The sequence below is a fragment of the Liolophura sinensis genome, chromosome 6 (assembly GCF_032854445.1).
Source record: "Liolophura sinensis isolate JHLJ2023 chromosome 6, CUHK_Ljap_v2, whole genome shotgun sequence".
Taxonomy (NCBI): Eukaryota; Metazoa; Mollusca; class Polyplacophora; order Chitonida; family Chitonidae; genus Liolophura; species Liolophura sinensis.
Genome location: NC_088300.1, coordinates 39,084,995 through 39,103,576, shown reverse-complemented (window position 1 = coordinate 39,103,576; position 18,582 = coordinate 39,084,995). Strand labels below are relative to the sequence as shown.

The 18,582-nt window shown below is 38.8% G+C and overlaps 1 protein-coding gene across 1 annotated transcript in view; it reads left to right on the top strand.

Moving 5' to 3' along the window:
* LOC135467183 (furin-1-like) overlaps nt 1-18,582 on the top strand; it is a 97,884-nt gene that overhangs the window by 34,816 nt on the left and 44,486 nt on the right. The window contains exons 3-8 of the mRNA XM_064744948.1: nt 5,054-5,141; nt 7,632-7,718; nt 8,761-8,880; nt 10,452-10,504; nt 11,290-11,375; nt 12,109-12,281. Of these exons, the coding sequence (XP_064601018.1) occupies nt 5,054-5,141; nt 7,632-7,718; nt 8,761-8,880; nt 10,452-10,504; nt 11,290-11,375; nt 12,109-12,281 (607 nt within the window). The remainder of the gene's footprint in view (nt 1-5,053; nt 5,142-7,631; nt 7,719-8,760; nt 8,881-10,451; nt 10,505-11,289; nt 11,376-12,108; nt 12,282-18,582) is intronic.

Below are 18,582 nucleotides of genomic sequence, written 5' to 3'. Positions count from 1 at the left end.
TGTCTGAGATTTGATTTTGTATTCAAGTAGCAGGATTAATTCGCATGTAAATGCCTATTGTCAGTGACAGTAATAACCTGGCACATGTGCCTGTGCCTTACACATCTATGTGCTGAATTCAGTATAAACAGAATTATGCTGTATGCTGCAGCTTTTAGGCAGTTTTGACATTTGTAATTTATAATGGGAGTGGGTCATGCCTGGATACTTAATTGTCTTCAAATGGCTGGGATATGTAGGACATATGAACAAGGCCTGTGGGTTCATTACTGACCGTGGAAGAAATTTGGGAATTTCCCTTCGCTAACTGGGTAGGGCCTTGCGTGCATGGTACCATTAAATGGTTTGGTATTGCAGTCTATAATTATACAGCAGACCATATTTTCTTGCAATGTTATGATGTGCATACTGACTTTCTGCATTAACTTTTTCTAAGGTCTGTGGTTTAATTACCTGGGTAGGCTGATTTTATCCAGCCATAAAACTGACAGCCATCATATGGTTGAAAATGAGAATCAAAAAAAAAAAAAAAAAAAAAAAATTATATAATGTTTGGTACATGTAGAAAAGTCTTTTTAAAAATGTTTCATTAATTCAGAATCATGCAGCTCTTATAATTTATAATGGTGTTTTAATAATTTGTACGTGTACATCAATCCAATATATGCATGTGCGTCTATAAAAACCAGTGTCCCAAAACAACTTTTTTCAGCCATAATTAAATCTGTCATATAGACACTGAGTAGTTACAAGCATGGACACCTAGCAATTACAAGCCTAGACACTGAGCTGTTACAAGCATAGACACTGAGCAATTACAGGCAAAGACACTGAGGAGTTACAAGCATAAACACTGAGCAGTTACAAGCATAGACACTGAGCAGTTACAAGCATAGACACTGAGCAGTTACAAGCATAGACACTGAGCAGTTACTAGCATGGGGTGGCAGGCAGAAGAAACTCCAAACAAACAAAGAGATCAAATGCAGGGTCATTACTATCAACTTTTGCCAACTGAGGTTAAGATTCAGGCTGGCCTAGAATATCCTGTAGCTGTAACGTTGATCACAGCCTGGTTTTAACCTGGACAGAGAGAAATCGCATGATTAACACCATGGGGTACTGTGAACAGACACCTTCCATCTGTCAGCTCCAATAATCCAATCCTCTCAGACTGAGATGAACGAAGAATGCATGGCCTTACGTCTGTATGGCCACAACAGATAGTCTGCATGAAGCTATACAGAAGACCTGTCACAGCCTACACTACAGACGTGGAATTGGGTACAAGATGTGAAGTCCTATCCCCCTAATCTAAATTCCGGGAAGCCTCTCCAAGACCGTGGACTTGCAGCTTATAGCCTTACTTCTCTCAGCTATCTACTGCATGCACTAGGCTTCATGTCAGCAGTGATGCTGGGTCTCAGACTTCAGGCCATGCCCATAACACAGATGTTGGCACGTCTGAACATGGAACATATAAGGCTAATTGAGTTTGGTGGTTAATCATCTCCAGTATTTCAGGCCATGCCCATAACACAAATGTTGGCACTTCTGAACATGGAACATATAAGGCTAATTGAGTGTGGTGGTTTATCATCTCCAGTATTTCAGGTCATGCCCATAACACAAATGTTGGCACTTCTGAACATGGAACATATAAGGCTAATTGAGTTTGGTGGTTAATCATCTCCAGTATTTCAGGCCATGCCCATAACACAAATGTTGGCACTTCTGAACATTGAATATATAAGGCTAATTGAGTGTGGTGGTTAATCATCTCCAGTATTTCAGGCCATGCCCATAACACAGAGGTTGGCATTTCTGAACATGGAACATATAAGGCTAATTGAGTGTGGTGGTTAATCATCTCCAGTATTTCAGGCCATGCCCATAACACAGATGTTGGCACTTCTGAACATGGAACATATAAGGCTAATTGAGTGTGGTGGTTTATCATCTCCAGTATTTCAGGTCATGCCCATAACACAAATGTTGGCACTTCTGAACATGGAACATATAAGGCTAATTGAGTTTGGTGGTTAATCATCTCCAGTATTTCAGGCCATGCCCATAACACAGATGTTGGCACTTCTGAACATGGAACATATAAGGCTAATTGAGTGTGGTGGTTTATCATCTCCAGTATTTCAGGTCATGCCCATAACACAAATGTTGGCACTTCTGAACATGGAACATATAAGGCTAATTGAGTGTGGTGGTTAATCATCTCCAGTATTTCAGGCCATGCCCATAACACAAATGTTGGCACTTCTGAACATGGAACATATAAGGCTAATTGAGTTTGGTGGTTAATCATCTCCAGTATTTCAGGCCATGCCCATAACACAGATGTTGGCACGTCTGAACATGGAACATATAAGGCTAATTGAGTGTGGTGGTTAATCATCTCCAGTATTTCAGGCCATGCCCATAACACAAATGTTGGCACTTCTGAACATGGAACGTATAAGGCTAATTGAGTATGGTGGTTAATCATCTCCAGTATTTCAGGCCATGCCCATAACACAAATGTTGGCACGTCTGAACATGGAACATATATGGCTAATTGAGTTTGGTGGTTAATCATCTCCAGTATTTCAGGCCATGCCCATAACACAGAGGTTGGCATTTCTGAACATGGAACATATAAGGCTAATTGAGTGTGGTGGTTAATCATCTCCAGTATTTCAGGCCATGCCCATAACACAGATGTTGGCACGTCTGAACATGGAACATATAAGGCTAATTGAGTGTGGTGCTTAATCATCTCCAGTATTTCAGGCCATGCCCATAACACAGATGTTGGCACGTCTGAACATGGAACATATAAGGCTAATTGAGTGTGGTGGTTAATCATCTCCAGTATTTCAGGCCATGCCCATAACACAAATGTTGGCACTTCTGAACATGGAACATATAAGGCTAATTGAGTATGGTGGGTAATCATCTCCAGTATTTCAGGCCATGCCCATAACACAGAGGTTGGCATTTCTGAACATGGAACATATAAGGCTAATTGAGTGTGGTGGTTAATCATCTCCAGTATTTCAGGCCATGCCCATAACACAAATGTTGGCACTTCTGAACATGGAACATATAAGGCTAATTGAGTGTGGTGGTTAATCATCTCCAGTATTTCAGGCCATGCCCATAACACAGATGTTGGCACGTCTGAACATGGAACATATAAGGCTAATTGAGTTTGGTGGTTAATCATCTCCAGTATTTCAGGCCATACCCATAACACAAATGTTGGCACTTCTGAACATGGAACATATAAGGCTAATTGAGTGTGGTGGTTAATCATCTCCAGTATTTCAGGCCATGCCCATAACACAAATGTTGGCACTTCTGAACATGGAACATATAAGGCTAATTGAGTGTGGTGGTTAATCATCTCCAGTATTTCAGGCCATGCCCATAACACAGATGTTGGCACGTCTGAACATGGAACATATAAGGCTAATTGAGTTTGGTGGTTAATCATCTCCAGTATTTCAGGCCATACCCATAACACAAATGTTGGCACTTCTGAACATGGAACATATAAGGCTAATTGAGTTTGGTGGTTAATCATCTCCAGTATTTCCATAACACAGATGTTGGCACGTCTGAACATGGAACATATAAGGCTAATTGAGTGTGGTGGTTAATCATCTCCAGTATTTCAGGCCATGCCCATAACACAAATGTTGGCACTTCTGAACATGGAACATATAAGGCTAATTGAGTATGGTGGGTAATCATCTCCAGTATTTCAGGCCATGCCCATAACACAGAGGTTGGCATTTCTGAACATGGAACATATAAGGCTAATTGAGTGTGGTGGTTAATCATCTCCAGTATTTCAGGCCATGCCCATAACACAGATGTTGGCATTTCTGAACATGGAACATATAAGGCTAATTGAGTGTGGTGGTTTATCATCTCCAGTATTTCAGGCCATGCCCATAACACAAATGTTGGCACTTCTGAACATGGAACATATAAGGCTAATTGAGTGTGGTGGTTAATCATCTCCAGTATTTCAGGCCATGCCCATAACACAAATGTTGGCACTTCTGAACATGGAACATATAAGGCTAATTGAGTATGGTGGGTAATCATCTCCAGTATTTCAGGCCATGCCCATAACACAGAGGTTGGCATTTCTGAACATGGAACATATAAGGCTAATTGAGTGTGGTGGTTAATCATCTCCAGTATTTCAGGCCATGCCCATAACACAGATGTTGGCATTTCTGAACATGGAACATATAAGGCTAATTGAGTGTGGTGGTTTATCATCTCCAGTATTTCAGGCCATGCCCATAACACAGATGTTGGCACGTCTGAACATGGAACATATAAGGCTAATTGAGTTTGGTGGTTAATCATCTCCAGTATTTCAGGCCATGCCCATAACACAAATGTTGGCACTTCTGAACATGGAACATATAAGGCTAATTGAGTGTGGTGGTTAATCATCTCCAGTATTTCAGGCCATGCCCATTTGATGTAGTATTAACAATTGATATTGTGACATTTTCTAGTGCCTATAATGGGTTGCTTGTAATTTACCAGCTTAAGAATCCTCTAGTGAAATGATCACTACTGCACAAGTCCTATACACCGATGTTCCCTCATCTGTGTTTGTCTCCAAAGAGCCTGCATTAAACATTGCCAAAGCCAAATCAGTCAGAATTTACTGTTTTCTTAATTGTTTGGATTTTTATTAATTCATTTATTTATTTATTTACCTACTTATCTTTTATTTTTTTACTTACCTCCTACATCTGTTTATTTATCGCATTTACCATGTTTATGCATTTTCCATGTATTTTTTTTCCAAATGTCCTTCATTGTGTAATTGCTATTGGTGCAGTAATGGGACACTATGCACCTGTTTTGTCTGATATCTGTATCAAAGAAAAAACTTCATACATGTACATGTGTGTTTATAACTTTGTTTTCATCGTCTTTAAAACATAGTAATGGAAATTAGCGATAAAGTTGCAACAGATTCTTTCATGTGTAACAATGTCAAGATGTGTGTTCATTTTGCTTACAGGAATCCAACTCTGGTACCAAAAGTAGCCAACTTGACCAATGAAGTATTTGTCGACAATATTGGCATAATTAAGGAGCCTACAAAACTGGTATGTACATGTATATGAAATGGTTCAACAGGAAGTAGCCTGTTATTTCTAATTCTAATCCTGAATTCAGTTGATCAGTACCGTAAATGAACGAGACACTATAAATTACACGTTTGAGTGAGACCTGATCGATTCCTGACAGTCTGTCGATATAAATCTCACTAATCTACCAACTGAGCTGTCAAGTCAGACTGTCACAGCTCCCTTGTTTCATGCCGTCTAGAGTCTTCCAGTAAACGAAATTCTTAGACACATACAATAAAGCCGGATCCTAACCGAATGTCCTGTGACTATAGCAACAGAACTATACGCGGACTGTCCAGCCATCATACAGGGACCCCCGGATTCTCTCCCTACTGCCATTCTGATGCGATTGCCCATCCATGGTGGGATCCCCATGCTACAATCGTGGCAGTGTCATCCAGCCAATCTGATCAGAATTTGCCAGTGTTCAGGCTATGTTTGTTTCAAACTTATTTACGGCATATCCGTCGTGTCTTGATATATTGACAAGAAGTATTTTGTCCAGCTCGAGAATTTCCAGAAAAAAATCGAGTCTATAGCACCGGTGTTTGTAGTTTATTGTGTAGTTTGTAAGCTTACACACTTGTACAGATTAGGTACATACATTGTAGATGATTGATGCTGTGATGTCATCATTAGATACAGGAAATAACCTGAAGACATCTAAACTAATAGATACATTGTTGTACAGTTTCGAGAACTCAATCCAAGAACATACACATGTAGCAGTTCTGTTGATTGTTGTAATATCATGCACTACGAAGTGTCATAAAATGATGCTTGGATCGTGCAGACATACTGATAATATTATGACATCCTGATTGGATTATACACATATCAATGGGACAATTGATTTGACCATGGCGAGCCCACCATAAACTTAACGCAGGATATTCGGCTGGCTGTACTGTGTATTTGTAACTATAAATTGTGAAGTTTTAGTTTCAAGCCTGGTATTTGCCTGTCTCAGACAGTCACGTGTACATGTGACCATTGATGTACATACATGCATGCTTTTACTCACTTCATATTTTCTTATAATTAGGATGTAAATATAAGGTAACAAATAGTAAAATGATGATACGAAGTCAAATTCACCATTGTAACTGTAAATCGGAATGAGCATCATGCTGTTCCATCATGGCATGAATTTCCTTTGTCAGTAATAAGCGCCGTGATTTCAAACTAAGGACATAAAACTCACGAAACACTGGGATTTAATTGTGGCATTCATCTTGAACTGTCAGATGATTGTTAGGCCTAATTGACTGGGCGGGCTTCCTGGGGATTCACCAAGCCTTTGTGGAAGTGACCAGTCTCTGACATGTTTACAGGCAACAGGTGAAATTCGAGTCCATTATGCCTTCGTGCTTCCGTCTGTCCTAAGACAGTGGCGGAGGTTTGCCCTGGAGACCCCAGCCAATTATTTCCTCCAGCTATGTTTTCTGTTGCTAGTTCTACCCTGGCCACACGTAACATTACATGTGATCAATAACGATTAGGGACTTTGAGACTCTTCTGTCAGAATGGAATTCTGAATTTCCTTCTGTACCCTGTACAATGATTGAAAGGATAATTCCGGCCACCAGCCCATTTTGGACTTCGCTGTCAAAATAATAAAAAAAAGAATTTTCCTGTTTTAGGCTATTATGCTAGTCAGTATTGATGTAAGCCCCAACAGTTAATTATGCTAAAGTTACATGTAAAAAAAACCCATGCATTTGATTCCTGTATGATAATTTCTATATGATAAATTATACTTTGTATGACATCACATCACTTACTTCATAAGAATATCCGTAAACTCATCTATGCAACAGTTTGAAAATAGTTATTTCCTGTGAAAGCATCTCTATCACTAATGATTCGCTATCTTGGCATCATTCTGGTACATTTTAATCGATTTTTACATGCTCAAAAGGATGTGAAAAAGCTTTGCAAAACATGGTTTTAAAAAAAAAACCATGCCACCAAAGAAAAGAATTGCTTTTGTGGAATTTCTTGGTGAGAAAGATATGTGAAAGGATAATTTGAAGTATTTCTGAACACAGACAGATTTGTCAATGCTTTGCAGGGCTTTACTCTCACCAGCTCCTCATGACATGTCATCACTTGTGTAGTTCTCCGTTGATAAAATGATTTGTAGTCCAACATAGCATACTTACTTTGTGTAAGGAATATTTCGTGTGAAAATAAAGATGTTTTAAACACTGGCATAAACATACTATTGCAATATCATATCAATTTATTTATTTTATTTGATTGATGTTTTTTACGCCGTACTCAAGACTATTTCACTTAAATGCATTATGGTGGGCGGAAACCGGGCAGAGCCCGGGGAAACCCACAACCATCCGCAGGTTGCTGACAAACCTTCCCACCTACGGCAATATCATATCAAAAGTGAGTTATTGATGCTTTATGTGCCTCCCAATTTGTTAATACTAATGCATTTATCACCAGCAGGTAGTGTTGTTTAGACCTGCTCGCTCCAGACGCTCACCTGATACATTAACTATAGCGGACCCAGAATGGAGGAACCAGTGGTATCTGGTAAGGCAAATTTGTGTTTGTGGAAAATGAAAAATTCAAATATGTAAATTCTCTCACTGACATTGATTAGAAAATCAGTAATGACTGGACATGTTTTCTTTTCAAATTGAAAATATGTTGTAGCATGTTTCACATTTTATGAATTAAAGGATTACTCATGGACAAGTAAATTTACACACAACCAATACTCCGATTCTCATATTTATTTATTTATTTATGTGATTGGTGTTTTATGCCACACTCAAGAATATTTCACTTATACGATGGTGGCCAGCATTATGGTGGGTGGAAACAGGGCACAGCCCTGGGGAAACCCACCGCCATCCGCAGGTTCCTTTCAGACCTTCCCAAGTACGGCCGGAGAGGAAACCAGCATGAGCTGGGCTTAAACTCACAGCAACCACATTGATGAGAGGCTCGTGGGTCATTAACCAACTGAGCCATGGAGCTCCCCCTCCTTATAACAGTATATGGTCTGCCTCTACATATACCTGTAAACTCTATACATGTTTATTCTTGCATTTTTTTTCTAACACAAGTATAAAGATATAATTTCTTTAGCCCATATTTTGTTTCAGTTTTCTGATGTTATAATATCATTGTCTTTTTCCTAAACTGCTAACCATGCACATTGTAATCAAGTGAGGCAGCAGTATAAATGTGTTGGTCTCACAAACAGTCATGATTTGACCCACATGTAAATAATGTCAAGAGTGATGTTCAGACACTAAATATAGAAACCGAATTACTGAATGCTGTGTTGATTTGTTTTGATGATGGCTGGGCTATTCTGACTACATGATATCGCCCAGGAGCCTCCCACCAATGCGGTTGCTGTGAGTTCAAGCCGAACTCATACTGGCTTCCTCTCCAGCCGTATGTGGCAAGGTCTGCCAGCAACGGTCGTGGATTTCCTCGGGCCCTGCCCGGTTTCCTCCTTCCATAATGCTGGCCACCATCCTGCAAGTGAAATATTCTTGAGTATGATGTAAAACACCAATTAAATAATAAATAAATGATTAAATATATGATATCGTTACAGTATCGCGATCCTGAACCGTCGCTAAATGTGGCCGCAGCCTGGAGAGTAGCCACTGGGAAGGGGATCGTAGTCGGGGTCATCAGTGATGGGGTACAGAGAGACCACCAGGACTTAAAAGTGGTAAGGGGGTCATTTTATTGTGGTGCTGGATAGACCAGCAGGACTTAACAGTGGTAAGGGGGTCATTTTATTTTGGTGCTGGATAGACCAGCAGGACTTAACAGTGGTACGGGCATCATTTTATTGTGGTGGCGGATAGACTAGCAGGACTTAACAGTGGTAAGGGCATCGTTTTATTGTGATGCTGGATAGACTAGCAGGACTTAACAGTGGTAAGGACATCTTTTTATTGTGATGCTGGATAGACTAGTAGGACTTAACAGTGGCAAGGGCATCTTTTTTATTGTGGTGCTGGATAGACTAGCAGGACTTAACAGTGGTAAGGGCATCTTTTTATTGTGATGCTGGATAGACTAGCAGTACTTAACAGTGGTAAAGGCATCTTTTTATTGTGGTGGCGGATAGACTAGCAGGACTTAAAAGTGGTAAGGGCATCATTTTATTGTGATGCTGGATAGACTAGCAGGACTTAACAGTGGTGAGGGCATCTTTTTATTGTGATGCTAGATAGACCAGGAGGACTTAACAGTGGTAAGGTGGGCATTTTATTGTGGTGGCGGATACAATAACAGGACTTAACAGTGGTAAGGGCATCATTTTATTGTGGTGCTGGATAGACCAGCAGGACTTAACAGTGGTGAGGGCATCTTTTTATTGTGATGCTGGATAGACTAGTAGGACTTAACAGTGGCAAGGGCATCTTTTTTATTGTGGTTCTGGATAGACTAGCAGGACTTAACAGTGGTGAGGGCATCTTTTTATTGTGATGCTGGATAGACTAGCAGTACTTAACAGTGGTAAAGGCATCTTTTTATTGTGGTGGCGGATAGACTAGCAGGACTTAACAGTGGTAAGGGCATCATTTTATTGTGATGCTGGATAGACTAGCAGGACTTAACAGTGGTGAGGGCATCTTTTTATTGTGATGCTAGATAGACCAGGAGGACTTAACAGTGGTAAGGTGGGCATTTTATTGTGGTGCTGGATAGACCAGCAGGACTTAACAGTGGTAAGGGCATCATTTTATTGTGGTGCTGGATAGACCAGCAGGACTTAACAGTGGTAAGGGCATCATTTTATTGTGGTGCTGGATAGACCAGCAGAACTTAACAGCGGTAAGGGCATCATTTTATTGTGATGCTGGATAGACTAGCAGGACTTAACAGTGGTGAGGGCATCTTTTTATTGTGATACTAGATAGACCAGGAGGACTTAACAGTGGTAAGGGCATCATTTTATTGTGGTGCTGGATAGACCAGCAGGACTTAACAGTGATAAGGGCATCATTTTATTGTGGTGCTGGATAGACCAGCAGGACTTAACAGTGGTAAGGGCATCATTTTATTGTGGTGCTGGATAGTCCAGCAGGACTTAACAGTGGTAAGGGCATCATTTTATTGTGTTGCTGGATAGACCAGCAGGACTTAACAGTGGTAAGGTGGACATTTTCTTTTGGTGCTAGATAATTTCATTAACTTTTATTAGGCTAAGACTTTAACGCTTTTAGAAATCAAACCTGTGTTGTTCATTTCCTGCATTTAGTATTATCATTACTTTTTTTTTTATTCCAGGATGATACTCTGAGTTTTAATTTCCACAGAGACCTTCCTCAAAATCCAAATAGGTGAGTTGGAATGTAAAATCCCGCAATGTTCCATCGTGAACATCTGCATGGATCGTTTATTGGTACAGTTTTATTATGAGCTTTGTGATTTAAGAAAAGAGAACTAAAAGTAAAAACTGTTTGTTTAAGGCTTTGACACTGCTGTAGCGGTGTTTTTTGTGTAACCCAATACCTCTGTACATTTTCCGCATCGAGTCAAAGTAAGTTTGACAAGTTCAGTGTGAAAAATGTAAAAACAAAATGTAAAAACAAAAGCGATATCTGTAAACTGTGGGGAATAGCTCTTTTATAGTATCAGTGAAGCAAATTCATAAAAGCAAATCTAAAGCAACTCAAATCCTTTTATTTCTAGAAATGATATCATTCTGGAAGCTGAAGGTACATTGTACCAGCGGATGCGTTCAGTTACAAATTTGATGCTGTTTAATTTCATCTCTATTTAACATGTAGATTTGTGTCCGACCCTGCAACAGTGGGGTAGAATAAGTTTTATATGCACCCTCTCATCAAGGTTCAGGCTATTTAAGGAATTTCTGCTTTCAAGGCACATGGATAGTCGGCCATGAAGGATGTAAATAAATACATTCTGATTTTGTTACATTTTATCACTCAGATCCAGAACTGGAAGCTCTATAAAGGTTGATAAGAGAGTCTAATTCTCTCTTTATTTTCCAAAAATAAAAACAGTCTACCAAACGATCTATCACACTTGTGTATATTAATTAAAATTAATTTAAATATTTATAGATGTGAGATAATGAATTTATTACCCCTATACCTTCCAGTCGAGGGACACAGGCAGCTGGGGTTGTTGCAGCGGCCAAAAACCACCTTTGTGGTGTTGGGGTAGCCTTTGATGCCAAAATTGCAGGTGAGTAATTCTGTATTTGTGTTCTTGAGTGCAGTGCTTGTCTTTTTGAATTGTTCTATTTGTAGCATGTATATACTACATACATATACATGTGGCGTTGTAACTGTCTTGTGTTTTCAATGATGTAAATGTACATGCAAACATGTAAGTACATGTAGGTGTAAACATGTAAGTACTTTACTGTGTTACTGATCACTTCTAAGAAATCAAAATAAATGATGACTGTGATCAACAGAAACCGTAAAAATCCTGATTGAGTTCACATTGTTCGAGAGTTTTCTTTTCTGTTGTACAATAACTGGTTTTGCAAGACGTATCTTATTTATGAAACAGAGGATTATGAGCTACCCAGCTCACATGGAATTGTTTCTGAGAGAGAAAATGAAAATGGCATCTCCATAGATAAAAATAAAACATTAAGCATAATTGTTGTTTCCTGTTAAAATACCATATTTCCTGAGAAAAGGTGTGAAAACATTACCAAAAAAAACAGTCCAGTTCTGGCTAAAATTTGAACTGATCCACACATGTGGCAGACATTTTTGTGTGAGGATTTGTATATGTTAGAATGGTACATGTGGGACACACTTACATGTACACGGCTTTACAAATATGACAGTACCATTTCCTCGGGTGGGAAGAAAATATGGCGATAGAGTAAATATTTGTGAGTTTGTGAGATAGTTGTTGCCAGTCTAACCTGGTTTATTTGTGGTTTTTTTTTGGGGTACAGACATTCGGCTGGTGGAGGCTCACTCTACGGTTAACTCACAGGTGGAGGCGATGACTCAAGCTTTGGGTCATGTGGATGTCTACCTACATAGCTGGTCTCTCTCCCGAAGTGTCAACTCTGAACTTACTCTACCACACCCCGTGGAGATGGCCCTCCGAACTGGGGCTACAAAGGTATTTTTGGAAACCTTAACTGCTGTTTAATATGTGTACTGATATATTGTACAAAGTTTGCGATATCAATACATAATGATCATGCAGTTGATGACAGCAGAGGACCAAGTTGTTGATTTCAACATATGAACAATAAAAGAAACATACAACAGATTGACAAGTGAGGGCATATTGTTGATTAAGGAAATGAACAATAAATGTAGCGTACAATAGACGAAACATACATCAGGCAAACCGTAGACATGAACAACTATGGGCACAGGTGTGAGTCAGGAAGGCTGGTTCTAGAGTCTGTCTGCTAAGATGAGATCACTGTAGGAAGTGGGGAGCCTTCCTTACTAACACCTTTGTCCATAGTTGTTATTGTCTGTTGTTTGTCTGATGTATGTTACGTTTGTTGTATGTTTCGCCTATTGTTTATTTGCTGTCAACAATGTAACCTCTCATGTCAATCTGTTGTGTTAATTCTACAATTGTTTATATGTTGAAATCAACAACTTAGCCAGTTTCTTTAAATACCCATTTGCTGTCATCATTTGATCATTAAGCTTGATAATGGTTTTAGCACTAGCTACACTGAAACGTCGCTCACTGACTAAATAGAGGTTGTCATCCACATATTAGTCATTTTATCCAACCAAGCTTCTAAATGTCATTGAAAGAAGAGTATATTGAGAGACTGGGTGTGATGGTCTCTTTCTTGCAGTATTTGGTTTTGTGTATCCATGGCCTTGATAGGATAAGCAAAATAGGGCTGCACGGAATTACCTCCCTTTAGGTCACTCTCCTATGTAAAAAGTACATTTTTAGGAGCAAGCTGTGGTTAGGTGGGACATCTGAAATTGGCTAATGGCAGGTTTCAAAGTTAGAACAGCATAAGCTAGTTGAAGACGTATCTTCAAGACAGGTTTTAATTTTGTAAAATGAAGTGGGAAAAAAAAGAGGCCTATCGAAAATTTACTGTGTGTCTCACACTGCAGGGGTTTTAACTCGGGTCTCCTCATCAGGAGTCTAGCATTCTATCAACTGATCAAGCTGAAGGAAAACCTTAATCTCCTGTGCAGACAATTAAGCATGAAATGGTGATGATGTTGCTGCACATGGTATATCCTTATGTGCGCATACAGCTATTTATTTGATTTATTTATTTGATTGGTGTTTTACGCCGTACTGAAGAATATTTCACTTATACGACAGCAGCCAGCATTATGGTGGGTGGAAACGGGGCAGAGCTCAGGGGAAACCCACGACCATCCGCAGGTTTGGGACAAACCTTCCCACATATGGCCAGAGAGGAAGCCAGCATGAGCTGGACTTGGTTGCCCATATGACCGTGATCAGATAGTTCCAGTTAGTTTTGCCCAGTTGCTCATGAGTACAGTGGTACGCAGTTGTGTGTGGCATAAAGCCCCCCATTTGTCCATTGCATTTCCCCCACTTATTCCTCACAGCTAACAGGAAGTATTAATGAGATTAAGAGAATATGCACAATTTTGTATGTATATTGATGAGAGCTAGTAAAAGATGGAGTTCACAAATTCTGCAAATTGTTATTTCAGGTGGACTTTTTAAACATTTCTTTTCATTTGTAAACCAGTTAGAAAGCCTTTTGTGCTTAAATTTAAATTTGTAAAATCAGGCTGCAGTACAAGTTATTTGGAAATGCATGTAAATGTATTTTATATTTTAATTATCACCTTATTTCTGGGATCATTTATTTTTCTAAACTGATCTTCCCTCGAACTATGCTTTTTATTTCTGAAGGAAAATACAAAATTCAATATTGCCCAAAGCTAAAAAAGAGAATTGCTGCAGTACCACTTATTGATTTAAAAAAAGCCATATTATTGATAACTTACATTTGCATAGCAGCTTTAGGAGACAGCATGCTCAGATAATGCTTCAAGACAATCATTTATGGGTAATTCATCATGAAATTTCTGTATGGATGTGGTATTGGGTATGTAGATGTGCATACTTATTGTGTTTAAGCTTAAGGTTGGAATTGACACTGAACTATAATTTAAATCAGGGTAAAACACATTAAAACACTCAGATGCACCAGAGACTTCAGCTGTGTCATGCAATAACTGTAATGCTATCTGTGCTCCCCATGCATTAATGCTGGAACAGCATTGTGTTATACATGCAGTGTGTTTAGCCTGGAGTTTAGAATCTCATTTGAGATTTTTTGCTCACCAGTCCATTTTTGTGTTTTTTTTTTTTTGAAAAACAAAAAAATGGGAATCGGGTATCTATTCTATGTTAGTGTCACTTTAGTGACTTTAGCCAGTACAAATTAAGCTTTGCCATACTTAAGGGTCTCTGGCTATAAATCTACATGTATGTTGAGATATAGATTTACATGTACCTGTAAGTGTAGAACAATTTATTACTGGTCACTACCTTTTTTACCCAGTAGAGATGACACTGTATATACCATTACACGTGTGATAAGGAAACTGCTGCAACCAAACCACATTAATACAAGGAGACCAGTATTGAGATATGAGATATGAGGTGTAAGTTTGTTTAACCAGTATTATCTTGGTTTTATCAAATTATCCACTTTTGAAGATGATATCTTCTGACTGAAATTGGATTTCATTGTTACCATGGCAATCTGACATGCATGGGTATTTATAAATGGTGTAATTTAATACTGAGCTAATGACGTGTCATGTTTTTGTCCTGTTGCCTGATTTTTGTACCACAATTGACTGAAACTTAGAGCTAGTTCTATTTTCCCTGGAATGTGTCATTTTCTGTTGAAAAAAAATCACCATTAACGCCATTAACAATATAGATGATTAACTCCGCAGTTTGGGAACATTTTTTGGAAAGCATTAGACAGAGCAGTTTTTATCGCAAGTAATAACTGTGAGATAGGCCTGCAGTAATGGCTTGCTGGGAAGTTTAATGCAATTTGTACATGGTTATAGTTGGTCGCAGCAATTATGTATAGTTTAGATATGTTGACAATATACACATTAGTCTATGAAACTTTCCATTGTATAATTACTTTTTTTTTTATTTATTTATTACTTTGGTGTTTTAAGACATATTTAAGACTAATTTTTTACATATATGTTATATGGCAACCGGGTAGACATGTTGAGGAAATTGAATGCTCCATAGTAAACCATGCATGTGCTACCCTTCTCCAGGTACATAATATAGCTGACAATGTGTCCATTTTCGAAAGTAGCATTTGTTTGTCGCTTCTTGGAAACAGGACTTTAGTTCAATGTGTAAGAAAGTCACCATCATTTTCATCAGCTCACCGCTGTTTGATGTGGAGGTTTAGATAGCATTGATATGTTAGTAAGCATTACCTTAATTCTCAACATATCTCCCACAGATATGATTGGAATTTCATGTCATTTGGTCTTTGTGAGACACCATGTGAGGATATGATCATGTGCGCTTGAAGGTCATTTGATGCCCCATTGCCGGGGACTCCTGTGAAGTGGGTGCTTCTTTCGTAGCTGGGAATGCATCTATTCCTACAGTTATGATTGAATTTTCACAAAACTTTGTAGGCGTGACAGAGACCATGTGAGGATCTGCATGTGCTATTTAAGTTGTGCAGAATCAGTTATTTCTAGAGTTATTGCCCTTTAAACATAGGATTGAGTCTTGTAGATAGTGAATGCTTATTGGAGTTGCATACTTGTCTCTCAGTACTGGGCCCAGTTTCATAAAGCGGCGTACAACATTTTTTTTATTGTACATTTGTCGTACAGTTTGTGGACGTCACTGTTACCATGGCAATGTCCTATATGTGCGATTATCATACCTGTATGTACATCTTTGTGAAACAGGGCCCTGACGTGTAGGATGGCCAGCCCCTGGTTTCCAGTGGTTTCCATATTTATCATGTGTGCTGAGCTTTCTATGATTTGTTGGCATGCCTGCATTTATAGCACGTCTGTATTTTGAGTGCATGCTGGCTTCCTCTCTGGCCATGCGTGGGAAGATCTAAGAGCAACATGCGGATGGTCATGGGTTTCCCCCGGGCTCTGCCCGGTTTCCTGGCCGCCATCGTACAAGTGAAATATTCTTGAGTACAGTGTAAAATACCAATCGAATAAATAAATAAATAAATAAATATTCTGAGTGAGTGTGCAGTATAATAACCACAGCCTCCACCATAAGCAAATCTGACCCTATTTTAAGCCCAAAATTCATATCGAGTGCATGTCATGATGTTAGTAGACCTATGTATTAAATAGCTCTGTTGAGTATATAGCAATGAGGGGAAGTGCCAACTAAGGATTTCTCTTGTTTTGAAATCACCATTTAATATATTCCCAGATATCGACCCATTTTTAGCTTGCCTGTACAGGCATGCACTGTGTGAAATATACCCCAGTTTAGGTGCACAGACAAAAACAGAGAAAGCAGTGTTCTAGTAAGTGTTTGGGGTGGTATCTTAAAGCGCACTACCTGTATTGAGCTCAGTCAGGTTTTGCATACATGTATAACACAAGGGGGGATGTTGCTGCATTGATGTGCTTTGTGCATAATTACACTAAATTACAAAATTCATGACTTCTGTACTTTATTGTGTCTCCTAGATACAGGTGAGCATACCAAATCTGGTAGGCTTTTTACCAAATCTGGGTTTAATCTTTCATGTAACATTGGAGTCCATTTGTTTCCCTTTATTGAGTATGGCCCTCAAGTTCACTCATTTGGGTTACATGTCCTGGCACTATGGTAGTTCATGCCTGTTGTTAGTGGCCCATCCATGCGCGTATTTAGTGGCCCATCCATGTAGGTAGTCAGTGGCCCATCTATGCCCGTAGTCAGTGGCCCATCCATGTGGGTAGTCAGTGGCCCATCCATGCCCGGAGTCAGTGGCCCATCCATGCCTGTAGTCAGTGGCCCATCCACACTTACGTTGCTGCTCTTATAACTTTCCAATATTTGAAATTTGATCATGTCTACATGTACATGTATTTTATTTGTAATGCATGTTTGTTTGAAAGTGTTAGCATCATTCTTACTTTCAGTACAAGCATTATAGTCCTATATATATTTATGTTATCAAAGAGAAACAAATCACCAATCAAATAAATATATAAATCAGAGAGCAACATATGGCGGCTGGTATGGTACCCCTCATTTTGAAGAAATCAGTGCAGATGTGCTTTCCAAAAAAAAAAACAGGGAAAGGTTTCATTAATTCTATTTGTATTACACGTGGCACTGAATAATGGGGTGAAAAAGTAGATAAAAGCTTAAATGGTACTTTTTTTGTTGTTGTTTTCAACATGTAGATAAGAGTGTGAGATAAGTGTTTGTAGTTTCACAGACTCCGGCCTAATCATGATGGATTGAATGTCCGTGAACCTGATAGTAGCTGAGGAAATGATGTATATATCCTTGTGAGTTTCAGAGACATGTAACAGGTGTGGAACCGACACAAGATTAATGTGTAGGCCGATACGAATCCCTCAACTACATACATATATATATATACCTAATTAAATTATGTTTGTAGATAGTATATCTAAGACACTTATTGAATCTTAGACAGACATGAGGACCTGTTTTAAGATGCGGTATAGGCTGAGACTGTATTCTAATATTGCTGTGGTTATAATAGAAGGCATTGCATGAAGGATTATGTACTAGTTTCACAGCTGTCTCATTTTTGGGAAAATTATTGTGCACATTAAAGTTATCATTTCACAATTCATTTTATTTATTGATGCTTTTTGTGTCATGGGAATATATATCTTCTTTGTCTTGTTTCAGTACTTCATTCTGAACATCAATCTAATCTCTTCTTTATTAAATTGATACACATGTATATACATATACTTTAATATACTGTGTTTAAGGTCTGAAATATGCAGATCTTGAAGACTTCTTGAAGATCGAAAGAAAAGTTTGCAAACTTAATCATGAAACTCTCATCATTTCATTTTATTTCTGTTCTTCATCCTTTTTGTATTTTAATTTCCTGTCCTGTATTCTCAAGAACAAATGACATATTTTATGGACATGCCCTTGGCCTGGTTTACTTTTCTCTCTATTACATGTGCATGTAGTTTGTATGTCTGATTTATGTGTGCATCTTCAGAGTAACCATTATACAAAACGATATGGAGTAGAGTTGAGATCTGTCTGTCCCCATTTCTTATTGACAGGAAGTACTTTTTCCTGCTCAACATTTTCTAGCAAAATTCAAGTCTGAAACTGGTGTGTGTGTGGTTTACTGCTCGATACTGTCCTGATAATGTCACAGTACATTGAATCACAGATGCTTGCACAAAGGGGAGTGATGCTG